Below are 22979 nucleotides of genomic sequence, written 5' to 3'. Positions count from 1 at the left end.
ATCGATCACTGCCGCCTTCGATCGCCTTTGAACCGGAGAGTTTTCCAAGAAAATACCGGTAGCCATTTGAAATGTCTTTGACGGACTTTTTCATTTACCGTTTCTATCGATAAATCCGACTAAATCCCTTTCATCAATTAGAAATGTATTTAGAAGTCTAAAAATATACAGTGGAATATTTTCAAGTTTATATTCACAGTGTTTACAGTTTTATATATGCATGGCAATAGATATTTGATTTCAGCAGTTCCGCACTGGCCTCGTAAACACGACGTCTGACGTCATATTAATTTGATCAAAGTGAGAACGGATCGACCATTTTCCACGCTACTTGTTTCGAGTTGCTGTCAACGGTTCAACTAATGCTTCCGTCGGCTTCCAATTTTAAACTTTCGATGGCGTTTATGGGCGCGAAACTGATTTATGGGCCATTCGATACTCTGGAATCGATTTCGCTCATTTTCGTGAATGAGAACTCCACGTTCGTTTCATTTGCGACACCTGTTTTCTTTGAAACCACCGGACGGATCAAGTTTGGAACAAATTGTTGGCATAACAAATAGCTTCACAAATTACAGCCTCAATCCAATTTGGTTGTGGCTTTAGAAATTTCGATACAATCGAACCACGTTCCCAAATCGTTGATATAAGGGGCTCACCGCGAAACGATTTGTGCGGATCGGTACTGTTAGAATGAAAAGCAACAATAATGGGATCCCACGGTGCGAGGTCGTCGAACGATGTTCGCGTCACGCTTGCTTGCGCCGACTGTACATTGAGATCAGACTTATGTTTCCTTTCTTCGGCAGAACAGGCACAATAGCTCACTGCATATTATGACAATTAATATCCAATTACTCGCTAAATATTGAAACTGTTAAACAGGTTAATCAAGTACCTTTGACAAGTTTATACTCCTGTCCATTTGGTTACCGGTCAGGCATGTCGATTGGGAATCCGGAGTGAATTGCTCTGAATATTGAATACACCAGGAATACAAACGTAATAGTTAATTAGTCTCTTGTCAGTCAAACCTGGCGACGTTAATGGATAATCGGTGTGAATTAGATAATGGCTTTGGTAATGAGAGCTATTAACCATAGTAAATTGTCTAAGTAGTTGTCATATCGTCTAATATTTATTATTTTAATGTTCTTGATCTATCATTATAATCATCAACTCCTTGATTACTAATATTTTAAGTTGCATTACCCGTAATACAGTCGTATTTCATTAAGGTGTTAGAATATGATCATAATAAATTGTTTATTTTGTAATGTACGAAATATTTTTTTCATCGTTTGACTCCCTCTCCTTTATGTAATTCAGAAATTTAATTTCCCCGTTCTTTATAGGTGACAAGAACTGAAAACCGGCGATCGGTGTCTGTGGGGGGCACCGGAGTCACCGTCGAAAGACATTCGTATGCCGAGGGTCGGGTGCCAGCTCCTCACGGCCTTCCACCTTCGCCTGGTGCAACGGCTGCTCAGCGAAAGGTCGCAGCAGCTTGTCAAGCCAGCAAGAGACTGCTGGAAGAGACCCTATCTAAACCTGGTAAGATTTTCATATTCGCTTAGTAAATTTCAGAAAAACATAAAATGTGAATCTTACTAAAATCAATGCATTGTTTCATTAAACACGCACACACACACACACACGTAGACACTCTTCTACGAGACAATTTTTAGGAAAAAGTTGCTCAAATTGTTTCTTGTTTTATAAATGGCTTTACTTCAAGCTGGTATAACTCGTTAAATTAACCTATGCCACATTATGGCTGTAGTACACTGAACTTGGAGTGTAAGCTATTAAAATTGTTTGTTAAAACTTTAGGTAGTACTTTATCAAAAGTATGTCTACCTGGAAGCAATAAACGAGTTAAGTTTAAGTTTGCTTCGAAATTGTGATATAAATCGCTAACAAAATAATATGTGTATTTTAGTAAGAATATTTTTTTTTTGTATTGAAAACATAAGTGATTACCTCCTAAATCAAATCCTATTTGTAAAACTTACCGAGTAAACGTCCATGTGGCAACTTTATTTGTTCTCAAAGCAATTAAAAGAAGTTAAGGAGCTGACGCCCTCCAAAGTAAATCTATTGTGGTCATAACTTTCGTCATTGTTGCGAACCATTTGCCAGAGAAAGCGGAGGAAATGCTGAGAACAGAGGTGTGAAAGTAAGTCTAAAGATTTACTGGTCCAGATATAAAATGCAACTTATACTTAAGACTGATTCTCAGTCTTCGTAAAAAGATTAAAGTAATTTAAAAAATATATTTTTCTTTTAAGATTTGAAGTTAAGTGAAGGGTAAAATATTATGTAACTAAGTTTCTCTGACGAAGCTAGTGGAAAATTAACATAATGAGATTTCATTAACGTCTTTAAGTGCCCTTTAAATTCCGTGTTTAATGAGGGAAAGACATAAAAATAACTCACTTCCTCGAGACTTAAAAGAAACGTATATTAATTATCCCTGGCGTAAAGAAACAAAAATATTTTTAGGTAAGGTTTTATGTTCTATTTTTGTTTTCACCTGCAAAGAAAATGAATAGGAAGACGTAAACGAAGTAGAAACAAAATGCAATGGAACGAAAAAGTCACGTCTCGTTCGTAGTTGTGTGATTAAGGCATTAATTTAATTAGTTGCCAACACTGCTCTCGGGGTTATATCTTGGGAAATCAAGGCTTGTGGTTTTACTACTGAAAACGGGCATGTTCTTGGTACTAACACTGTGTGCACAGTGAATCCTATGTACGGAGAGAGTTTATGCAACGTAAAATGAATTTGATAGAAGAGCTGCAATTCTGAGTTACGATTTTTGAAACAAAGCGTTCCCGTTCGAAGTACAAAAGAAATTGGTACAAAAATTACAAAGTAAATTAAAAAGAAATATTGTGAATGGGTTTTTCAAGATACATGTCATAATATTTTTCTTAATTTAGAAATTGTAATAAAAATCCCGTTTTAGCGTTTTTGAATGAAGACAGTATGAAGCATGCATACAAAAACTTCTCATGTCCCGTCATTATGAAAGGTTCTGCATACAGCTCACGGGAACTAGGGGGCCTTTATGAGAGCGGACAGTAGGAACAATAGGATCCCACAGGACGTAGACTATATTGAAAGCCCTGTCAAAATGTTCACACAAAAGGTAGTCTAGATGCCTTGTTTGAATTAGACGGAACGAGTGGACAAAAGAGTACTACTACGTTGATTAGCTTCAACGATACGTCATTATTACAGATATGGTATATTTTACGGTTTCAATAAGACTTAGTATAAAGGAAATAAGTTTGCTTATAGTAGGTACGTACTCTGGACAAAAGATCGTTTTTATTGTATTTAATACTATAATGCCGGATAACAAAGAAACAACTCACTTACATAATTATGCCAATTAGTTAAACAACAGGCAAACAAACAGTGACAATGATAACCTTGATGAAGTTAGGCCTCCAAGGCCATTGTTCTCCCAGATGCGTTTGAAAAACCTAAAAATAATTACCATCGCGACTCCCATCAGACGCAAATGTTTAGAACGCAAAAAACATCGTTGTTGTACTTAAACACGATGGAGTTTTGACAAGCAGTAATGACGATAGCGATTTGCGATCACGTCAACTTGTTCAGATAATGTGATCAGAGATCGTTACGATATTAAAAGGCTTTGAATATCTACATCTAGTGAGTCACTGCTTTATTGTGCGATAAGTAGCGCTATCAATCCTATTTGATGTCGTGTCAGCTTTAAGCTAATAACTGACCGAAAGTCTTCCGCATCTAACGTACTGTCAATATTTTAAGTTTTATGTAAAATTATAATCACCATTGCAATGATATGAACGATAAGGTCGGTATTTGTTTTGTTAGTTAGAAAAATTTGAATATAAATTCCTTGTATGCTTAAAGTTATATTATCATTCTAAAGAAAGTTATTTTTATTTTAGGACCCCCACCAACGATAGTACAGCCACCTAATGGAGGATATTGGGTGGATGGAGTAGACGACACCCCACCAGACGGCGAAGACGCGGAACCACGCGTCCAACCCGGCACCCCTAGACAGGCAGGCAGACGACATAACATTGACACCGATGATACTGCAAAATACTACCGACGGTTCTTCCTTGGCAAGGTAAGTTTTGATACTTTTATTGACATGCTACTAGACAAGCACATGAAGTGTAAAAATATAACCGAATTGAGAATTTTCTCCGTTTTCGAAGTCGGCTAATAAAAAAATACGCGTCGATAATCTACTCTCTTTAAAGAAACTTGCGGGTGAACGTTCGCCGACGAACTGTCAACGCATGTAATTATATTATGGAATAAATTAGTAGTTTGACACTTTTCTTTGAAGACATGGACAAAAGTCCGTTGTTGACAGTTCGGCTAACGTTAGCCGGTGAGCTTTTAGAGCATCGCAAAAGCTACAGTTATCTCATTGTTTTGTGATTCCTAAAATGCTTCCATATACTGTATGTTTACAGTTAAAGGGAATAGAGCAATTTTGCCGTGATGAAATTAGTTCAGTCTCGTCTATCTCGGCAGTTATGTTACGTATCAAACTGTGTTTATGTTGATGTTGTACTTTAAGCTGCTGGTAACATACTTTTGTATGTCTGACTGTATATTATTATACGTATTTTCTGCTATCGTCTCTCTTAATAGCTTTCATATTTCATAATACAGATGCCTATTATATAATCAGTGATCAGTAATGGAAACTAATTCCAAACACAGGTCATTGATTTTCCCTCTAAAGATATTGGCCAGGAGGGTTAACGACTCGGTTTGCTATTAGTCGGTTCATGGATTTACCATTTAGATTTTGATCAATTGATGGCATTATGACTATACTAGAAGTTTATTTCAATACAAATATTGTTTCTCAGATATTGGTTAGACCGTAACTTTATATAAATTATTTCAAGTAAGCCATACCATTTATAATTTAGTACAATGCACCTTGCGTGATACTCACAGAATTTTTATTATTCAATTACTGTTAAATAATTATTGTTGAAATCCATTTTAAAATTATATAAAAGTTATTATTGCTGTTGAGACTAGCAATAACTATGATACATTGTAATAAACATTGTATATTTGGTAAAAGATACATTAGATACGCGTGGAATTAATTCATCAAGTTACGTTATGTCCAAAATTCACCAGACGAAGCAAATAAAAATTTAGAAAATACACAATTGAAGTGTTTAATAACTTTCGTGATCAAATCGCACTTTCTTTTGGTCAGACGGAGAGAAATAAAAAGGTACTTGTATTACGAAACGGGTGCCGGAATGAATGCATCGCGTCTGCTTTGACATTTGCGCGCCACGCTGTCTGCGGACGGACGGGAAATAAAAGTGCGACAGTTGCCAACTGTTCTCTTGGTGTTACAGCTGCAATATTTTTGGGAGACCAAATCATTATTCTTTCCTATATTGATACTCCCATTGAGTTCCAATTTTGACCCTATATGAGATGTTTGATGCTATATGAGATGTGCAAAATACTTGTGCGATCCTCTTTTTAAAATCATATTTGTCGAGGCCCATCGTATGCTCGTGCCAAGCAGTACTTTCCGGAAATTTTAGGAGTTTTAATACAAAAAATCTGCGAGAATGATCACTTGATCACGTTTCCCTTGTAACGTATGGATGAACATGCACACGCCCCAACCAGCCAATGTCAACGTATCCCTTGACCTTCCAGTTACGACAGTAGGATGATTATTATTTTCTTAATTTTCATCGTTGCTCCAGTCGTTATCCAAGCAATTTTAGTTACGTCACGGAAGTGGTTACAAGCATGATTTTCAGTTCACCTTTTCATTTTGACCTCATTCACGCAGCAAATTTGACATTTCAAATTGGTAATCGATTTTATTTTCTACTTTAGCGCCTAAAAGCGAGTAAAAGAAAACTATTTCACGCACTAAGTTGTTTTGTATTATCTTACGCCCTTTAGTATTACGTACAACTACTACGTGCTTCAATTTTAAGATATTATTATTTTTTCGATTTTATTCACATTTTTGGCTCTGTCAAATGAATCCTAGAATTTTATTCACAATTAAATTTACAAAGTCATTCGTTATCTCTTTTTAATTCTAGTCATTTTGCTCAATGTCAGTTGCAATCTACGATCGCTACGGACTAAAAACTTTATAGCCATCTCGATTTATCGTCCCATCTAATTTCACAATGGTACCTACTCTATGCAATGCCAGTTGCTAAAGCCTCGACTACATTAATGACGCTGAGAAAGCACAGAAGTTATTCCTTTGTTAACACCCGTATTTGGTGCAAAAGAAGAGCGGTTTATAAGTCGTAATTATTATTGAGCTATTAACTAGTTAGGTATAGTTTAGATAACATAAGCTGTAGGAGAGATAAAAAGGAACTACTTACTGAATGTTCCCAATTACATTTAAAAAAAATAATTATAGATAACTGACTACCTTGACAAAAAGGCATATTTGTATATACAATAAAAAAGTTCATCGTTACAAGCAAAACCTTACTTACAATGTACTAATCTGACATAGACCTTTCATAAATGGATTTTCAAGATACTATTTTTTCCTCCGAATACGCTCCCCGCAGTCGCTCCCGCTTCTCTTCAATCGTCTGCCTTATCCTTACTCCATATGACATCGGTACAGTTACCAGCACGTGTGAACTTTCCCATACCCACGCCTACTGAGTTTGCTTTTCTACTTTTTTTTTACTTTTTTCGTCTATCCTCAAATCGTTATAATTATCAGCTTAGACCTAAAACAATTTAGATACAGTAATTCATTTGCTTTGTTTGTCATTAATTAGTGAATGGCATTGTTTAAAAGTAACGATCGTTTTCTTGACTTTCAGTCGATTGTCAATATGAACATTATTAATAATGTGGGACCTAGTGCGGCACCTTGGGGAAACAGTTGCAATCACAAAAAAATTAGATGCTGAGGTTTTTGTTATTACGTAAATTAAAATAAGAGAGAATAACAATTTAATTTCACTCGAAAATATCACATCGAACGTGAACTAACTACAAAGTTGTATGTATGAGGCTATCGTGTAAAGTTGAGTACACCGACAGACATTTTAAACTCGGGCAGGTCGCATAAGTGCATAGTCGGGGGAAGTTGGTAACCGCAACTGATAGCTGAGACGCCACTTTGTCTGCGAACCTAGCCAATAATATGCGAACTACTCCAACATTGTTGCTGCTCACTGTTATATGCAAAAGCTCCGAGTAATGGCTAACCTACTTTTAGAAACTCCGATATAGAACAAATTATAAAATTTAATATTTAAATATATTTTTTTAATCCAGAGCTGAAATGCGTGTCCACCAATTAAAACGAACACGACGCGGCGAGCCGTCTACTAAGGGTCCAACTGCATTCATTATGTAAAAAACACCAGCGACAGTGGGAAAAAGCGTCTGGGTTCACCAACGCATAACCGTTTGGCTTCACGCCCAGTGAGCCAAGTTCCCCTGTAGATCGCCCGATTACGACATTACTGAGCAATTTGAAACCCGCCCGTGTGTACCCAACTCTATCGTGCGTACGATCTTAACAGATGCCTTGTTAAGAAAAACTTATTAACGTGTCGACTTTGATGCCTAATTTACGTTACATTTTTGGCAAGCAATTCCAAAAATTGAGCTATTATGCCCGTAGAATTAGAGCTAACGCAATTAGCAAATTGCTTGACTGAGATTGCGTTTTGATTCCCACGTTTTGAATGGGGTGTCGTTAATTCACACTGATACTCCTCTTAGTAGCTCAAGTTTATTGTCGTCGGTGGCAACATAAAATAAAACTAGAGAAGTTTTTATGATTTTCTTACGATTTAAGAACTGATTATGTTAATATGTCTAGTTATATAGTAAGGCCGTCATTGAGGCAGCCAAGAAATATCGTACAACAAATTTGTTTTGCAAATGTAGCTCAAAGCAACGTCTATTCACGGTGTAGCGTCAAATGACTTTCATCACCAAAAATTGTAAAGTATCTTATGGCACATTTACATAAAATATTGCGATCGTAACCTGAACTTAAGCGATACGATGGGTCATTGTAATTTACGGGTTAGAGGTAACGGGTTAGGCTAGATGAATGAGATGTGCTGATGGTGACTCTGATACATGTAAGGGTTAACGTGTAAATATATCAGTGGCTAGCCAGAACAAATTGAGAGATTTCATAGCGGAGATTGTTTCGTCTCATACACGTGACCCCATTTTGCCCGAAATTGATTTAGCACGAATTCTAACGTTTAATACAATAAAGCGCGCTTGTATAGGTCAAATAACAACCAATGTATGTAGTAGAACCTATTGAATATTTAAAGTCCAGCATGTACTTGTCGATGAAATAAAATCATTTGTTTACCTAAACAAAATACGAACGTCACTCGTTGAGTCGCTTTGAAGATTAAATCGAGCATAAAAGGGGTAAGAGTAAACATTAAATAAAGGTAAAGGTTTTGACAAATTGTTTATTATCACCGGCTAAACATAAGGAAGCGCCATATTTTCACACAAGCAATTTCACAAAAGCTTCACAAAAAATTCACAAAAGCAAAAAAAAAGCAGCTTTTATTACTACATAATTAAGTTTTATAGACTCCGATTTATAGTTTGCATCAATACTAGGGAAAATATATTGTTCCTGTAGGAACCTGTGATGCAATTATAATACGAAAGTTTCATGTCCATCGTAAATCAGAAAATGAACAAAAGTTAATAATGTTTTTTCACATTGGCATAAAAGTAATTAGAAAATAAACCTGTGAGAAAGAAGAGTTATAATAACTTTATTTCAATTCTAGTCAGCAATTTATTTTCCAATCCATTCGCTTTCTGACGAAGATAGATGTTCGCAGCTGACAAAAGAAAAGTGGAAGCAATAAGCAAATGCCTTCTTTCATAAGACGAAATTGGTCGAGGACAATTCGCTGAGAGAGAAAATGATGGCCTTCAGAAATGAATGCCGTTTTTGGAGTCAGCCCTCCCTTAACTGAATAAATCGGGCATTGATCAAAATGAAATGTTGGTGCTTATTCCCTTTTAGTGCGGTACGGGTTCAGTTTGACTGAAATATAAAGGCCGATCTTTCGCTTAGAAGCAGATCAAAAACCCATGACTGTCCATCTACAAAGGGTATGCATGAATTTACTTATTGAGTATGGCCTTAAATTAAAAATATTTATAAGAAGGAGTTAGATCTTTGTTTGTTAGTGGTGTCATAAAAATAATTATAATATAATTTGTTTCGTTCATCTTGTGATGAATGTACTTCCGACTAGTTCAATTGGGTATAAGTTATTATGTTTCTGCGACTTTTTTCAATTTATCTTTCGTACCTCAAAATTGCAAAGCCAAACGCAAATTACGTCATGAACGTCATTAGTCGGGCGGGATGGTTGGCAATAACATGAGCCTCTAAGTTATAAATGATTGCTCAAAACCAGTTTATACGGCAAACGAGTGAAGTTATACAGACATTAGGGAAGTTGCCAACTAATCCGTAGACGCCCTGAAGGGTCACGTTGCTTGTAAAAGTTGTTACTGTTTATGTTTCCCTGGTTGAGTACCAGAAATGAGTAAGGTTGTGTGAACTTGGGTGAAACCGTAAAGAAGGTTATGGGAATGTGATTGTTTGAAGTAAATATAGATACTGGAGCAAAATCGTCATAAGTATTACGAGTTCTAGAGTATGTTACTCAACAATCCGTAGTATGTCCCTTATTTCCACCCCTTTTAACCTTTCCCAATGATTCCCTATTCTATGGTCTATATATTCTAGTGACTTTTTCTGGTAATAGCGATTAATTACATTTGAAATAAACTAGAATACCTATTACTTACATTCAACATTTGACAACTTATATATAACCACGTCCCCTAAACGATTTCCAATAGGCAATCTCCCGAAATCAAAGCCAATGAATGGAAATAGAAAATTTCCACTTAAAGTGGGGTTCAAAAAATTTCCGGCAGATTCCATCTCAGATGACGTGATCCATCAGTGCCTTCGAAAGGGGGCATTAACCCCTCGTCCCTTAAATTACCATCTTTAGCTTTCAATTTGCTTCTTTGTGGCAGCGATGAAAAAGGACAAGCAATAAAATTGGGGTATTTTGGATAAGGCTTTTGGAAGGAGCGTTAATGACGACGCCTGATTACACACAACACAATAATGGTTTACATTGGTTGAGAAATAACAAAATATTTAACGAGTCAACAAAACTCGTGACTAGAGTCCTCACGAATGAATTTGGGATATCACTAATAAATGTAAACTGAAACCTGTGATTGAATCAGTAAGTGTGACTATGCAACGTTACTAATGCGAATGTTTCAATAATCGTAAAAACATATTGTTACAAATTACCCACATTCAGTAAACATACGTGTTTCAAATAGGAAATGCTCATTAGCAAATTCCTCGCACCAGTAGACAAACTGCTCGAATCAAAATAATTGGCAAAGTGCAATAATGGTTTCCTGGCACCGTCGGCGAAGGAAGTGGACTGCACTTACAGACGACACATTGGGTCGCGAATCACGTACAGCTGATTCTTTAAAGCATAGACTAGACAAAGATAAAGTTGTTATTGTTCATTGTATTCTGCTGGATTGGTGCCATTTCTCAAGCCGTCCGCGAATTAGTAGGAAAACTATTTAAGTCCTTTTTCATTATTAGTTACCAAGAAGCGACACTTTTACAAGCCGTGATGTTCAATAGATATAAAATATTCAATGCGAGGGGGTATTTCCTTCTGGTTACATAGGAAGATGTACTAACTGTAATTGTACTTCTCCCATAAAATGGCGTAATTAGTAAATTCCCAGTGAATACTTGATGTATATTACACTACATGCATTACGCATTTTATCAAAACTTTATCAAGATTGTATTGTTCACTAGAATACATGGAGCACAATAGAATAGGGAATCCTTCAGAAAGGTTGAGCTTGGGAAAAAAGGGACTTACAAGGCTGATGTAACAATTTATTTGGCCATATATTATCTCCTATGTTAATTAGAGGAGCTCTTTGTTTCCACAAGATTTATTAAAGTGACCCTCAGTACATACAGCTTTGTTAAACACATTTTTCATTTGTTCAATAAGTTTACTTTATGCGATATTTTAGTTTAGAAAAACTGCTATTAAATCATAAAGCAAAATTTTCTGTCTATGGTGATGTCTGAACCTTCCACGAAATTAACAGAGCAAAGCGAGTACTGTACTTCGTTGCCATTGAACTTTAATTCCGAGTTAGATTCACTGTCAGGTGTTACGTTTAGTTGAAATAAAAACTTCTGTACGTTTTTTATGTAAGAGTATAATTACTTATGCTTTTTATTACGGCCACGCCGTACCAATGGGACTATGTATAATATTATAAATAAATAATCTTATAGAAAATAAATTGTATGATCCTATGATCTATGAGCTCATCCTAAATTCTTTTGAAAATGCTGCCCCTTTATCCCTGTCATTCACTCGTCGTAAGTAAAGGACGACAATATTTTTAGAGCTGTCAGAATAAAACAAACTTAAGTCCCGTCTGACAGAATCGGCACTATTGTCATGCAGCAATTTTACGCCGACTTTAGTCATAAGTAATACAGCTAAATTATTTGGGTTGGTTCACTCATTTTTTTCACTCGCTTTTGAGTATGGCGTAATTATTATCTTCATTCAATCACGTTAAGTGCGGTCATCACCGACCACCGACTCGCGAATGATATCATCATGTGCTTCAAATGCCCTGATTCATTCTCTAATTGTTTGAGAATCGAGTCAAATGTTACTGGAGCAGTCTTGAAATAGAATCAACCCAATCAAAATCATAGCTATATTGTTGATTGTCTTTACGGTTTACAATTTAAGATTTAAAAGGAATATCGAATATTGATATTTGCTCCATACCCCCTCCGGTTGATTGAGGGGAGGCCTGTGCCCAGCAGTAGGACGTATATATAGGCTGTATATGTGTAATATGTGATATTTACCTAGAAACATACCATATACTGACATATTTTCTTTGTCAGTATTCGTTAGTTCAACTAGTAGTATTTCGTGCTCGCATATAACTAAAACTAATATGTTTACTGTCATTACATCATAAAACATTAATTATGTAAGTGAACTATAGTACGTTTCCCTATACAAAGACAAGTCATAATGCTCGATATAAAAAACACATTAACCTCCAAAAATCATCACCTTTACGAAGTTCCACTGCTATAAATATTCCATTCCTATCATATTTCGTAGTTTTATGACTTTTGGGTGTGACTGATTGACAATAACCATCGCTTTGGTGGGCAATATTGGTTTTGTTACTAGACTTAATTAGCTCGTTTTCCTGTTGTATAATGTTTACGTCCACCATTATCACATGTGGTTGTTGGTTATTACTCGGAATTCCATGGAAAATTTTAATTCTGCAATGGTGTTCTAAATAAGTACATTGTTGCGGTGCCATATGAGAGCAATAAATCTTATGGAAACAAGGAACGGGGTCGCTGGTTTTGTATACGTTATAAACTGCATATCGTGAAATGCTGTTATGAAATAGAACATTGTTTTGAGCTGAACGGTACTTTATTCGCTGAAGTTGAGGGACAAAATTGTATGGAGCATTTTAGTATTCACTTTTTTGATACAGTTAGAGTTTTTCTAGTTTTACCAATTTTACTTTGTCAAGATTATCGTATCAGAAATCATACTAATTCAAAAAGTATTATTATGATCACACCTTCCCTCACATTCCTATATTTGAAAACACTTTGTTTTTTATACTTTAAATCAAAATTTGTTTTCTTCTACAGGAGCACATCAACCTGGTTGGCTTTGACGAGAACCTGGGTCCCGTGGTGCTGTCCTTGAAGAATGAACATGTCGCCGGACAAGACCATACGAGGATCCTACTTCGGCTTCGCACAGAAACTATGCATGGACTTATACCCACCACAAGTAAGGACAACGTATACTTAAGTGCCGTTTCTTTCTTTCTAACGTACCTTATTTACTGAAACGAAAGCAGTCGTAATGAAGATAAAAATAAGCACAAACTTGACACAAAAGAATCGCTAACAAGTAAAAATAATAAAACGAGATCGCGTCACTAGTAAAAGAAATACACCAAGTTTATGGGAAATAAAAAGACAGAACACAGATTCGCGTCAAAGCATCCGATTTGTCACTAACAATCACGATCAGTTAGTAATTGGGCAATTGCAATTGAGTTGATTCAATCAATTTAATTGATTAAAACGCTACAATATTTATACACAATACTTGAGTAAATAAAAAGCAATTGATTTGATTGATTGATTTGAGAAGAGAGATTTGATTTGATTGGTTACCAATTTACTAGTTTATAAGGGTAAAGGTTTGCTCTGTCAAAGGAGATTTATATAAGCTTTTGGATGAGATTTTAATTGAGAACACTTTAGTCTTTAGTCATTCACACTGGTCTATCTTCTTTTCAGGATCAAGCATAATGCCATCACCATTAAAAATGGCTAAAATGCTGAACGAACAAGTTAACGTCGAGAATTTCATGGCAGTGATGTGCCTAAGTGCGTCTTCTCTAATTGCCACATACGATGAGCATGTTCTTGAGAACACATTCAAGTTTGGTGTCCTGTACCAGAAATTCGGACAGACTACTGAAGAGGAGCTCTTTGGGAACAACGAGACGTCTCCAGCGTTCGATGAGTTCTTGGAAATGCTCGGGCAGAGGATCAAGTTGAAGGATCATAAAGGTAAGAATCAGGAAAAATGGAAACTTGAAGTCAACTACCTAATAGTATGAAGAATACAAGAGTTTAGAAATACATACTTACATACTAGATTTTTTGGAATTATTGAGACATTTTCGGATTATAAACCCGATCGAAAATCCCAAGTTACAAAAATGTTAACAAATCTTATCTTACATGTTAAAACGCCAACGACAACATGTGTTGTAAAATAATGTACTTAAATTAAGAGGAGTTCAATGGGTCTCTCACCAAAATGCTAAATTCTAAAAAGCACGCTTTAATAACGGATAAAGTGATATCTATTAACTTTTATTGTCTTTGTCTTCCCAGGCTACCGAGGTGGGCTCGACATGAATGGCCATACAGGAACAGAAGCTGTGTACGAGCGATACTACGATAGAGAGATCATGTTCCACGTCGCCCCTCTTCTCCCTCACACAGCTGGTGATGCACAACAACTTCAGAGGAAACGGCATGTGGGCAACGATATTGTGGCGATTGTTTTTCAGGTTGGTTAAAGGTCCTTATAGTGAAAATCTTGTCTTTTCTTTTGTTGGTCGCGGTGAAAATTTTGACATTAAAAATAATGATATTATTTATGGTAGGTGTCGAGGTTTATAATGGTTGTAATTATCCCTATTTGTAACCTAGTTGCAGAAAAGGCGACAGCCATTGCTACCATAAGCTCTCAATTACATTTACTTCGCCTTGATTCGATTAATAAACATAACATTAGACTGAACATCGATTTTGGGTGTGAGCCACATCCATATTGGCAAGGAGATCCTTTGTGACGGAGAGGCTATATTTCTTTGTCATTTGGGTTTACGCCTAGTTTACGACCGGCCCGAATCGAGTGTTTTTGCTAATCATATTTGCGTTGGACCGATTGATTGTACAATAATAGGCCAAATGTTGCGTTACAGGAAAAGGCAACCCCATTCACACCAGACATGATTGCTTCGCATTTCCTCCACGCTTTCATCGTGGTCACGCCCTTGGAAACTGCCGGCGGGGAGACCAGGTAATAAATATTCCTATTATTTTATCGTTAAGTACTTCATGTTACACTCACTATAAGAAATTACCTAAAGTCGATACTAGTATATATTTATATAATATTGCGGAGTCGAAAATAATTATTTCCTCGAAGTTTTGTTAGTAGAAGCCATTGTACGAGTTCGTTGGCATCATCTAATGCTTTTATTCCATTACTTTCAAGCCATAAAAGCCCTTAAGTGAAAACATTTGAATACTTATTTCATTATTTAGTTTTATTTAATAATTTTAGCATATTTATGTTACTTTAATTACTTAAGTAAGTATAGATTATTTTCTCCAACTGTTACGCATATTCTAGCAGCTTTTCATGGTTTATTTTCATCATATTCGTCCTTCTCTCTATTCAAGTATTCTTCGTCTGTTTCTATTACTTTTTTCCACTTGTCAAGTGCCTTGTTTAACATAAAGTTTGTGTAACTTTTACAACGGCTCACAGAGGTATTATTTGCATTAAGAAGCTGAGAAAATGGCGTGGAAAGAGGGAATGGGTGTTTTGCTAGTCATTTATATGCTAACGAATTGCGACTCTGTAATTAGAAAGCTTTTTAAAGGTAACAAAATAGAGGTAGATTAGCAGGGGAAGGTTATTAGTGGCTTCATTATATAAAGTTGGTTTTGAAGCAAAATTAGTGAATGAAATAGATAAAGGTCAAAAACCTTTGAAAGAGTTAGGGTTACTGCCAAGAACGTAATATTACGTTACTTTCCGCCAATCTATCTTAATAAGATTATTTCCCGGAGTGACCGGCGCCGGCGCCGTAAATATGTTTACACATAATAAGATTATACTGAGAAAAAAATGGACGCAGTTTCTTTCTAAATAATCGAGTTTAACAGCTTGTTTCTAAGGAAAATTTAGTCGCAACTAAATATTTTTTATGATGTCTTTACTTAGTAACGAAAAATGGTATAATGCTTTACATTTTACTTTTAGAGATTTAAGAGGATTACGTTACGTCAATATACTAATGTTTTGTTACAAACTTTTATAATATTAATGTTTAAGTAGGTACCTATACAAAATGAGATTAATGCCGTTATGAACGGGTCCACGATGAGTTTTACTGTTTATGACAAATCATAGGCCTGTAATGTTATGACCTGACGACAGAGTTTATAACGATCGCATAGGTTTCATATTCAAAAATAACAAAAGATTAATCTCCAAATTCCAGGTACAAGGTGGCCGTCACCGCTCGTGTAGACGTACCATTTTTCGGGCCTACTCTCCCTCAGCCGTCTATCTTCCGAAAAGGGCGCGAGTTCAAGGAATTTCTTCTTACCAAACTGATAAATGCTGAGAACGCTTGCTATAAAGCTGATAAATTCGCACAACTAAAGTTGAGGACTAGAGCATCGCTGCTGCAAAATTTAGCTGAAGATCTGAAGAATAAATCTATGGAGTTCCTTGGTACTGGGGTCAGGATAGAACCAAGTGCAGTGTCCCCACAGCCAGAAGGCACTCCGAAACAAGAAGGGCCTGGAGCTAGGTTTATTGATACAGTGAAGAAAGCGCTCATTTCTAAAGTCAGGTAAGTCATCTATCCTTGTACGGTTCTCACAATTATTTTCTACACTTCTTAAAGATCTGAAGTACTGAAATCAAATCTTTTAGAACGAGCATTTTTTATTCTACACAATCTATGCACTTTCAATGTACAAGTGACAACAGTAGCTGAGATTTGTCTTTGTGTTTTCCAGATCACCAAGCGTCGACACGAATCTCTCAGGCGATAGCAACAAAAATCCTATTAATAAAGGATGCAAAGTTTTACACGAAACACCTACACCTAATGTAAGTTGACTCTCTACTCTAAAATCAATTTTACTGTCACTATAAGTAAATTTCTTCTTTTCAAAATAGTTTTCGTCACTGATTTTGATGAACTGAACACTTAAATAGTTACAACGGTTCTGCGTTGTCTCCTTGTCTCTAACATCAATAATTGGATATATTCGTATAATTATTTTAATATATCAATTAATTTGGTTGGTGGTTTGGCTGACCACGCGTTCTCTTCGGATCAAGCAAAAAATTGATTGATTTTGGCTGAGCAAGCCAAAATCATAATAATGCTATGCTGATGGTCTTAATAAAGTAAATAAGCTTGCAGTGACTGATGCCCATTATAATAACAATATTGTTTGTTATTACAGAGCGGCCGTTCGAAGTCATCAATTGCGTCTTCGTCAGCAAGTGCTGTGTCTGTTCGTTCTGCTGGAGGGTCTGGAGAGTCAAGTCCAGACGTGACGTCACGCGTGGTGCCACCTCGCCCCGTACACGATCATAGTGACGACTCCAGTTTGAATTCAGTGGATTTAGACCCGCTCGGTACGTTTGCCAAGTTTATAGAAAATGTTGGAGTAGTTATAACATAACATCATTAAATCAAAGATCGGGCCGTAATAGCGAAACGAGAAGTAGTGTTTGAATTGCAACGATTTTAAGGAATCAAAGCCAGCAGCAGCATACCAGATTATTGCAAAGCTGATTGTTGAAGGATTTTTACGTCTTAATGTAGTAGGAATGCAAATGCATGTGGCCAATAAACATTATCGATGGCATGCATTCTCATTTCAAATTCAACATTGGAACATCTTTCATAACCATATTTATTGTTATCGAGCTCATTACATTACTTTATATGAAGTTCATCGCGAAATATTTTTACCAATATCTACATGGTTACAAAGGTACAGAGGATGAATCATATTTTTTCTGTCCAAATAGACGACAAGGACTGGCTGAGTTGTGGTAAAAATGTAGCAGGTTAGTCCTGTAGACAGTTACAGTAGTTGCTAGAAGTAGTTTGTTCACAACGCATGAAATGTCAAAAATGTGTAAATGTTTAGATGTAATGATGATGTGTGATATCTGTCTGTCTTCTTCTGATTGTACAGCAGCGTACAGAGCGTGCTTTCGACAGTAATTTTAGATTTAATTGTATTTTTGATAACTTATCCTATAGGTTGTTCGTATGTCCGTGTTGCAATATTGACTATAAGAATTTAATGTTAAGTAACAGTTCAAATCAATTTGGTTTGTTTACTATTGTAATCTGTATTATACAGATAAAAGAAAAAAAAAGCTTACCGTTTTTAATAGTAAGAAAAAATATCTTTGTCTCTTGTAAATATATTTCTGTACGCTCCATCTTTCAGTGTGTATCATTAAAAAAACAAAACAATCTAACTTGTAATATACGTTTCCAGGTGCAGTATATGTAGACAGTGACACAGGTTTGGAGTCGATGTCGTCGGCAGAGGCTGGTGCCAACCGCGGTGACGTCAACGCCGGCCAGAGAGGTGATGCTGAACAACTAAGACAGGAGGTCTGCCGGCTCAAAAACGACAAGCTGGATCTTTTGAAGCAAAACATTGTAAGTGTATTATAATCTACTTTGTGTGTGCGAAATAGCTGTCTATTGGCAGTTCCTTAAATATACATACAGTCACGTCCGTGTTTCCAATTGGACTGGTAGAACAAAAGTCATCAATTATGACCGCAATATATCTTGAAAAATAACATAGGTAACTAACATAAGCTCACAACTATATCCCAATGAGGAAGTCCCCACACTTTACCTGATCTTACAAAAATACATTTCCAAAATCATGCTGACTTTTATTATTATCATTGGGTAATGTTGTTGGCGAATCCTTACTTCGTGGCCACACTTGGATTAGCGCCGCTTATACCTCGCCACCTCTGCTTTTATTCATATGATTTACTTACTCAAACTTTGCTTTTTCTTTACAGACATGGCAAAACGAAATTAAATGCCTGCGGGAGAGGGAGATGACGTTGCAAGCGGAACTTGCCGCGGCCGCACGCGAAGTGAGAAGGCTACGCGATCAGCAGGCGACTGGCACCATCATTCCCAACCCATCCACACACGACTCCACGGCTTAAACCTTAAGTCCCTTACTACTTAGAACGGCATTACCAACACACGGTACGACAAAAAGCGGTGATGACGTATTAAAGACGGCAACGAAATTATCTTGTAATACAATTTGTATTTGAAAATAATTTCAAAAACGTTATAGTGGACTACAAATGCATAAATATACAAATAAAAATAGTACAGTGTTTTAAGAAATCTTTGGTATTCAGTGTCATATTTATGTATATGTAGAGGTGGATACAAACTTTGCGAAGCTCACCGCTCACCGGACGCAGCAAGGGTTGCTATATTATTATGGTATCCGTGCGTGATGTGATCCAGCCGATTTCGGCAACGGCGACTGCTTCAACTCCGACGTTCATGTGCTCGCATGTGGCTTATGTAGCCAATCTTATTGGAAAAGATCCTGGCACATAGTGGGCATGTGAGTACACCATTTAAATATGCTTAATTGATCGCCGTAGGCTTTCAGTTCATCGCGCTTGGCGTCAAGCTCTAAGCGCCGTCGATGTTCAAATTCATAAACTTTGGTGTGAACCAAAGCTCTCCATACCGGGCGATTAGCGGCTATATTTTCCCACTGACATGGCTCAATGCCGCACTTTTTCATGTGCCGCTTTAGCACGTCTTTGTACCTAAGGAGTTGTCCGCCATGCTTGCGCTTGCCTTCCTCAAGTTCACTGTGTGTAGGTAGCACATACCTCTCACCGAATAAGAAGGTTCAATACACATATGTCGAGGTTGTACGGGCAATTAGTTAACCCCTCTGAAGTAAACCTACAATAAGTCACATAAAAAAAAACATTGCGACCCGTGCGGCGCATGGCGTGCGGGGCTCATGCCTCGCAAAATTTGTATCCGGCTTAGCATGTAGCCATTGTCAGATGTAAAAAATCTTGACACTCATTGTTAAGTTGTCGATTTGTAGTACCTATTGTACTGTCTACATATATTGATATGTTTTTTCGGAGGGATAGATCTGTAAAGGGACATCGAGAGGATGTATGATTCTGGGGAAACGATTTTACAATTATTTGTTGATTTTTCCAATGATTATAAATGTTTAACCTAGGCCATTTCGATTTGGCTATATATATTCGTATAAATAGTAAAGGGTATTACTTATACTAAATAACATCAACGTAAAGGCAATCCTAGCCTAACTATACGTACCTAGTAATTTCATACTTCGTAGATACAAAGGCTTGACTGACGAATATTATATAACTGGACAAATTAGTGATGGCTAATTTAATACTTTTTTATAAAGAAATTTCGATTGAGTCGTACCAAGTTAAAATAATTAATATATTTGAGAAAATCTTTATGCTGGATGCATGTGAAAATATATCCACGGATTTTATTAATGTTTACGATTAAATCACCTAAAGGGTGAGCAAGCACAGATCTATAGAGAAGCGGCTTCACCACAACTCTGCAGTTATGAGTTAAGTAACCCTAAACATGATCAATGTCTTTTTAAAAACTACTTACTTATTGCTTTTTATCGAAATTTGAACATCGATAAATATTTGAAGCAAATGTGTCTTTAGTAACATAAAGGAATAGAAATATATTTTTACACACGTCTGGTGTAAATAATTGAGACTCAATCTATATGAAAAAAAAAAACTGTAACTGATTAGAGAATATTTGAATCTTTTTATATGTCGTTATATAAAAATAAAAACTCTTGTAAATGTCTTTTAGGCTACTGTAGCTTTTTGTAAATGTTGTGATAATTATTATTACTTATATCTGGAGAATAGATACTGGTCATGGGTAGCGTACTAGATGGATAAAATGAAGTAATTCTGAAAGCTATATTTTTTAACTTGCGGCAATATTTGGTGAAGAAGAAACATATGGTTAACTAAACTTGAGTGATGCTGATATGAAAAAAAAATCTTTATTAGAAGGAAATACGTAACCCATGATTTGCATCTGTGTTTTCCGACATCAATATTTCCAATATTTAAACATTCGCATCAACATTAACATTGTATCTAGGTACTCATACATTCATCTGAGCAATTTGTTCGTGTTCATTTAGAAAATTACTTTACGCGCAAATTAATATATCTAATATTTTATTTACATCTTATCAGATCTAGAAAAATATTATTTAGAAGAATTATTATATATTCATATCTGACATAGATATTTATATTTAAAAGTGTAAAATTAGTGCGCCTTCAAGTTTGTTCTATGTATGACTTAAAGTGCATATAATTCTCTATTCTATCAGAATCGAAAGTGTATGTCTACATATTCCATAGTTTGTGTACTGGATGTTGTAGGTAAAGAGGAAATGGAATTAAAAATTAACGGTACCTACTCAATTAAGCCTTGATATCTGTTAGAGCCTATGTAACTATTACTTATATGGTGCACTAGAAAATTGTATAACTGAGAGATATTCATCTTATAGTATATAATACATGTTAGAGGTCATCCGTTAGGTTTCCCAGTATTTTACGTGTTCGTACAATGTTATTTTTAGTTCTGCACCGTGCAATGTCTATCCTACCTTGCAATCGAAATGTTTTAAATATTTCCTTTATTTGTATACAAATTTAAGTTCGCCAGTTACTGTAAATATATTTTAACTGGTCTTAGGCTATTGATTAAACAGTATTTTTCTTAATTTATGCTTGATATAAGTTTCGTTTCTCGTATCATTGAGTTTAATTACGTTTTGTTGTTTATAATTAATATTTTATACCAAAGTTAACATTCCCCACTAAATAGTTTAGTTTCTTGTAATGCAGCAAAGAGATGAACCAGTATTTTATCTTAGTTGAGCACTTAACACTTGTATCTAAGTTTACATTTAGTTTGAGTATTAAATGTATTGTCTTAGATTTCAGTTCGACTGTTGATTATGACTAGGATATCTGACTAAACTGTTGATTCGTCTTCTTAGACTTAAACCAAATATTGCGAGCGCGGAGCGTTAGAAGATATAGTATATAATTTAAGAGATACTATTGAAATATATAAATAGTTAATACTAAATAAATATTGTTGTTTTATTCTTCATTTTCATGTGATTAGTGGAGTCAATCAATGGTTTCACTTCTTATTTGACAGAGAAAAGTCCGATTTTGATGATTTTCTCTTTTGCAGGGGTAGTTTTTTATATAATTCTTTGTTCCCGGCAAATAAGAAGTTAAGAAGCTCCGGCTTTATTAATTCGACTAGATAGATACGCTTCTTTTAAACAGCAGCGCCTAATAGCATAGAGAAAAAAATCTAAAGTATTTTCGACCATCGAAAATTCTTAGATTTTTACGCCTATAATGCACCTGTTTCGTGCTACAGTACAGGGGTAATTTTTATTTTCTCATGTTTATGTACTAAGTACTTACTTCTAAAACATGTGGGTAGCGACATCTATCGAACAATGTAGATAACAAAACAGTAACTACTTTCTCATTTATAGCAAAAACCTTTAACTTTCTAAGAGAGGTAGCTCTCTGACAACTATAAGTTTACAGAAACACAAACATAGATGGCAGTACTAGCACAAAAATGAAATGTTTGCCTTCTGTTTGCTAGCCTATATTTTCGAGAAAATGTCGCTCTGAGAATACAACCATGATATGTGTGAGTATTTTGATATCGTGACGAATTTCGTATTTCGACTTTCGTCGTATTTTTTAAAGAGAGAGACATGAATGGTTCTGGAAAATGTGGAACACAACAACGTTGAAACAACATCTATTTTGATATTTTTAGGTATATTTATGAGTTTATACAGGTATCATAATCGAAACTCATCATCATCATAACATAGATTTCCTCGAGGCTCAATTTATGAGGTAAGTACTCACCTACATGCCTTGAGCAATATGATGATGCTAATTTAAAATGCAAAACGATGTCATCGCAAAAGACAGTAAGACTATTTGGGTTGGACCGTTCTTTATTAACCTACTTAGTTTCGCAGGATCCACGTGTCGGTTGAATGAATTCACATCGGCGGGGTTATGCTACCATTGGCTGCATCAAGGTTCGGTGCTTACTTTGCATAATTTCGAGCACTACACGTCTAATTACCTTTTTTTTTAAATATAGGCGACACTGTGGATCGTAAATGAATTCCTATTGAGGTGTTTAACAAAAAATAATCTTAGGTAGGTAATCCGCGACTCTTCGCCATAATAATCCTATTATGATATTTACTTTAAGACCAGTAGGTAAA

General features: G+C 35.8%; 1 protein-coding gene across 5 annotated transcripts in view; it reads left to right on the top strand.

The window, feature by feature from the left end:
- LOC126374071 (rap1 GTPase-activating protein 1) overlaps positions 1-21794 on the top strand; it is a 282520-nt gene extending 260726 nt beyond the window's left edge. For all 5 annotated transcript variants that reach the window (XM_050020536.1, XM_050020537.1, XM_050020534.1 and 2 more), the window contains 11 exons: positions 1356-1554; positions 3952-4139; positions 12864-13008; positions 13527-13802; positions 14133-14311; positions 14729-14826; positions 16040-16396; positions 16566-16659; positions 17022-17196; positions 18078-18244; positions 18625-21794. In XM_050020536.1, coding sequence (XP_049876493.1) covers positions 1356-1554; positions 3952-4139; positions 12864-13008; positions 13527-13802; positions 14133-14311; positions 14729-14826; positions 16040-16396; positions 16566-16659; positions 17022-17196; positions 18078-18244; positions 18625-18777 — 2031 coding nt within the window. In that variant the 3' untranslated portion in view covers positions 18778-21794. The remainder of the gene's footprint in view (positions 1-1355; positions 1555-3951; positions 4140-12863; positions 13009-13526; positions 13803-14132; positions 14312-14728; positions 14827-16039; positions 16397-16565; positions 16660-17021; positions 17197-18077; positions 18245-18624) is intronic.
- The last annotated feature ends 1185 nt before the right edge of the window (positions 21795-22979 follow it).

The sequence above is a fragment of the Pectinophora gossypiella genome, chromosome 16 (genome assembly GCF_024362695.1).
Source record: "Pectinophora gossypiella chromosome 16, ilPecGoss1.1, whole genome shotgun sequence".
Classification (NCBI taxonomy): Eukaryota; Metazoa; Arthropoda; class Insecta; order Lepidoptera; family Gelechiidae; genus Pectinophora; species Pectinophora gossypiella.
Note: the sequence above shows the minus strand (reverse complement) of the source record. Positions and strands in the feature narration are given on the sequence as shown.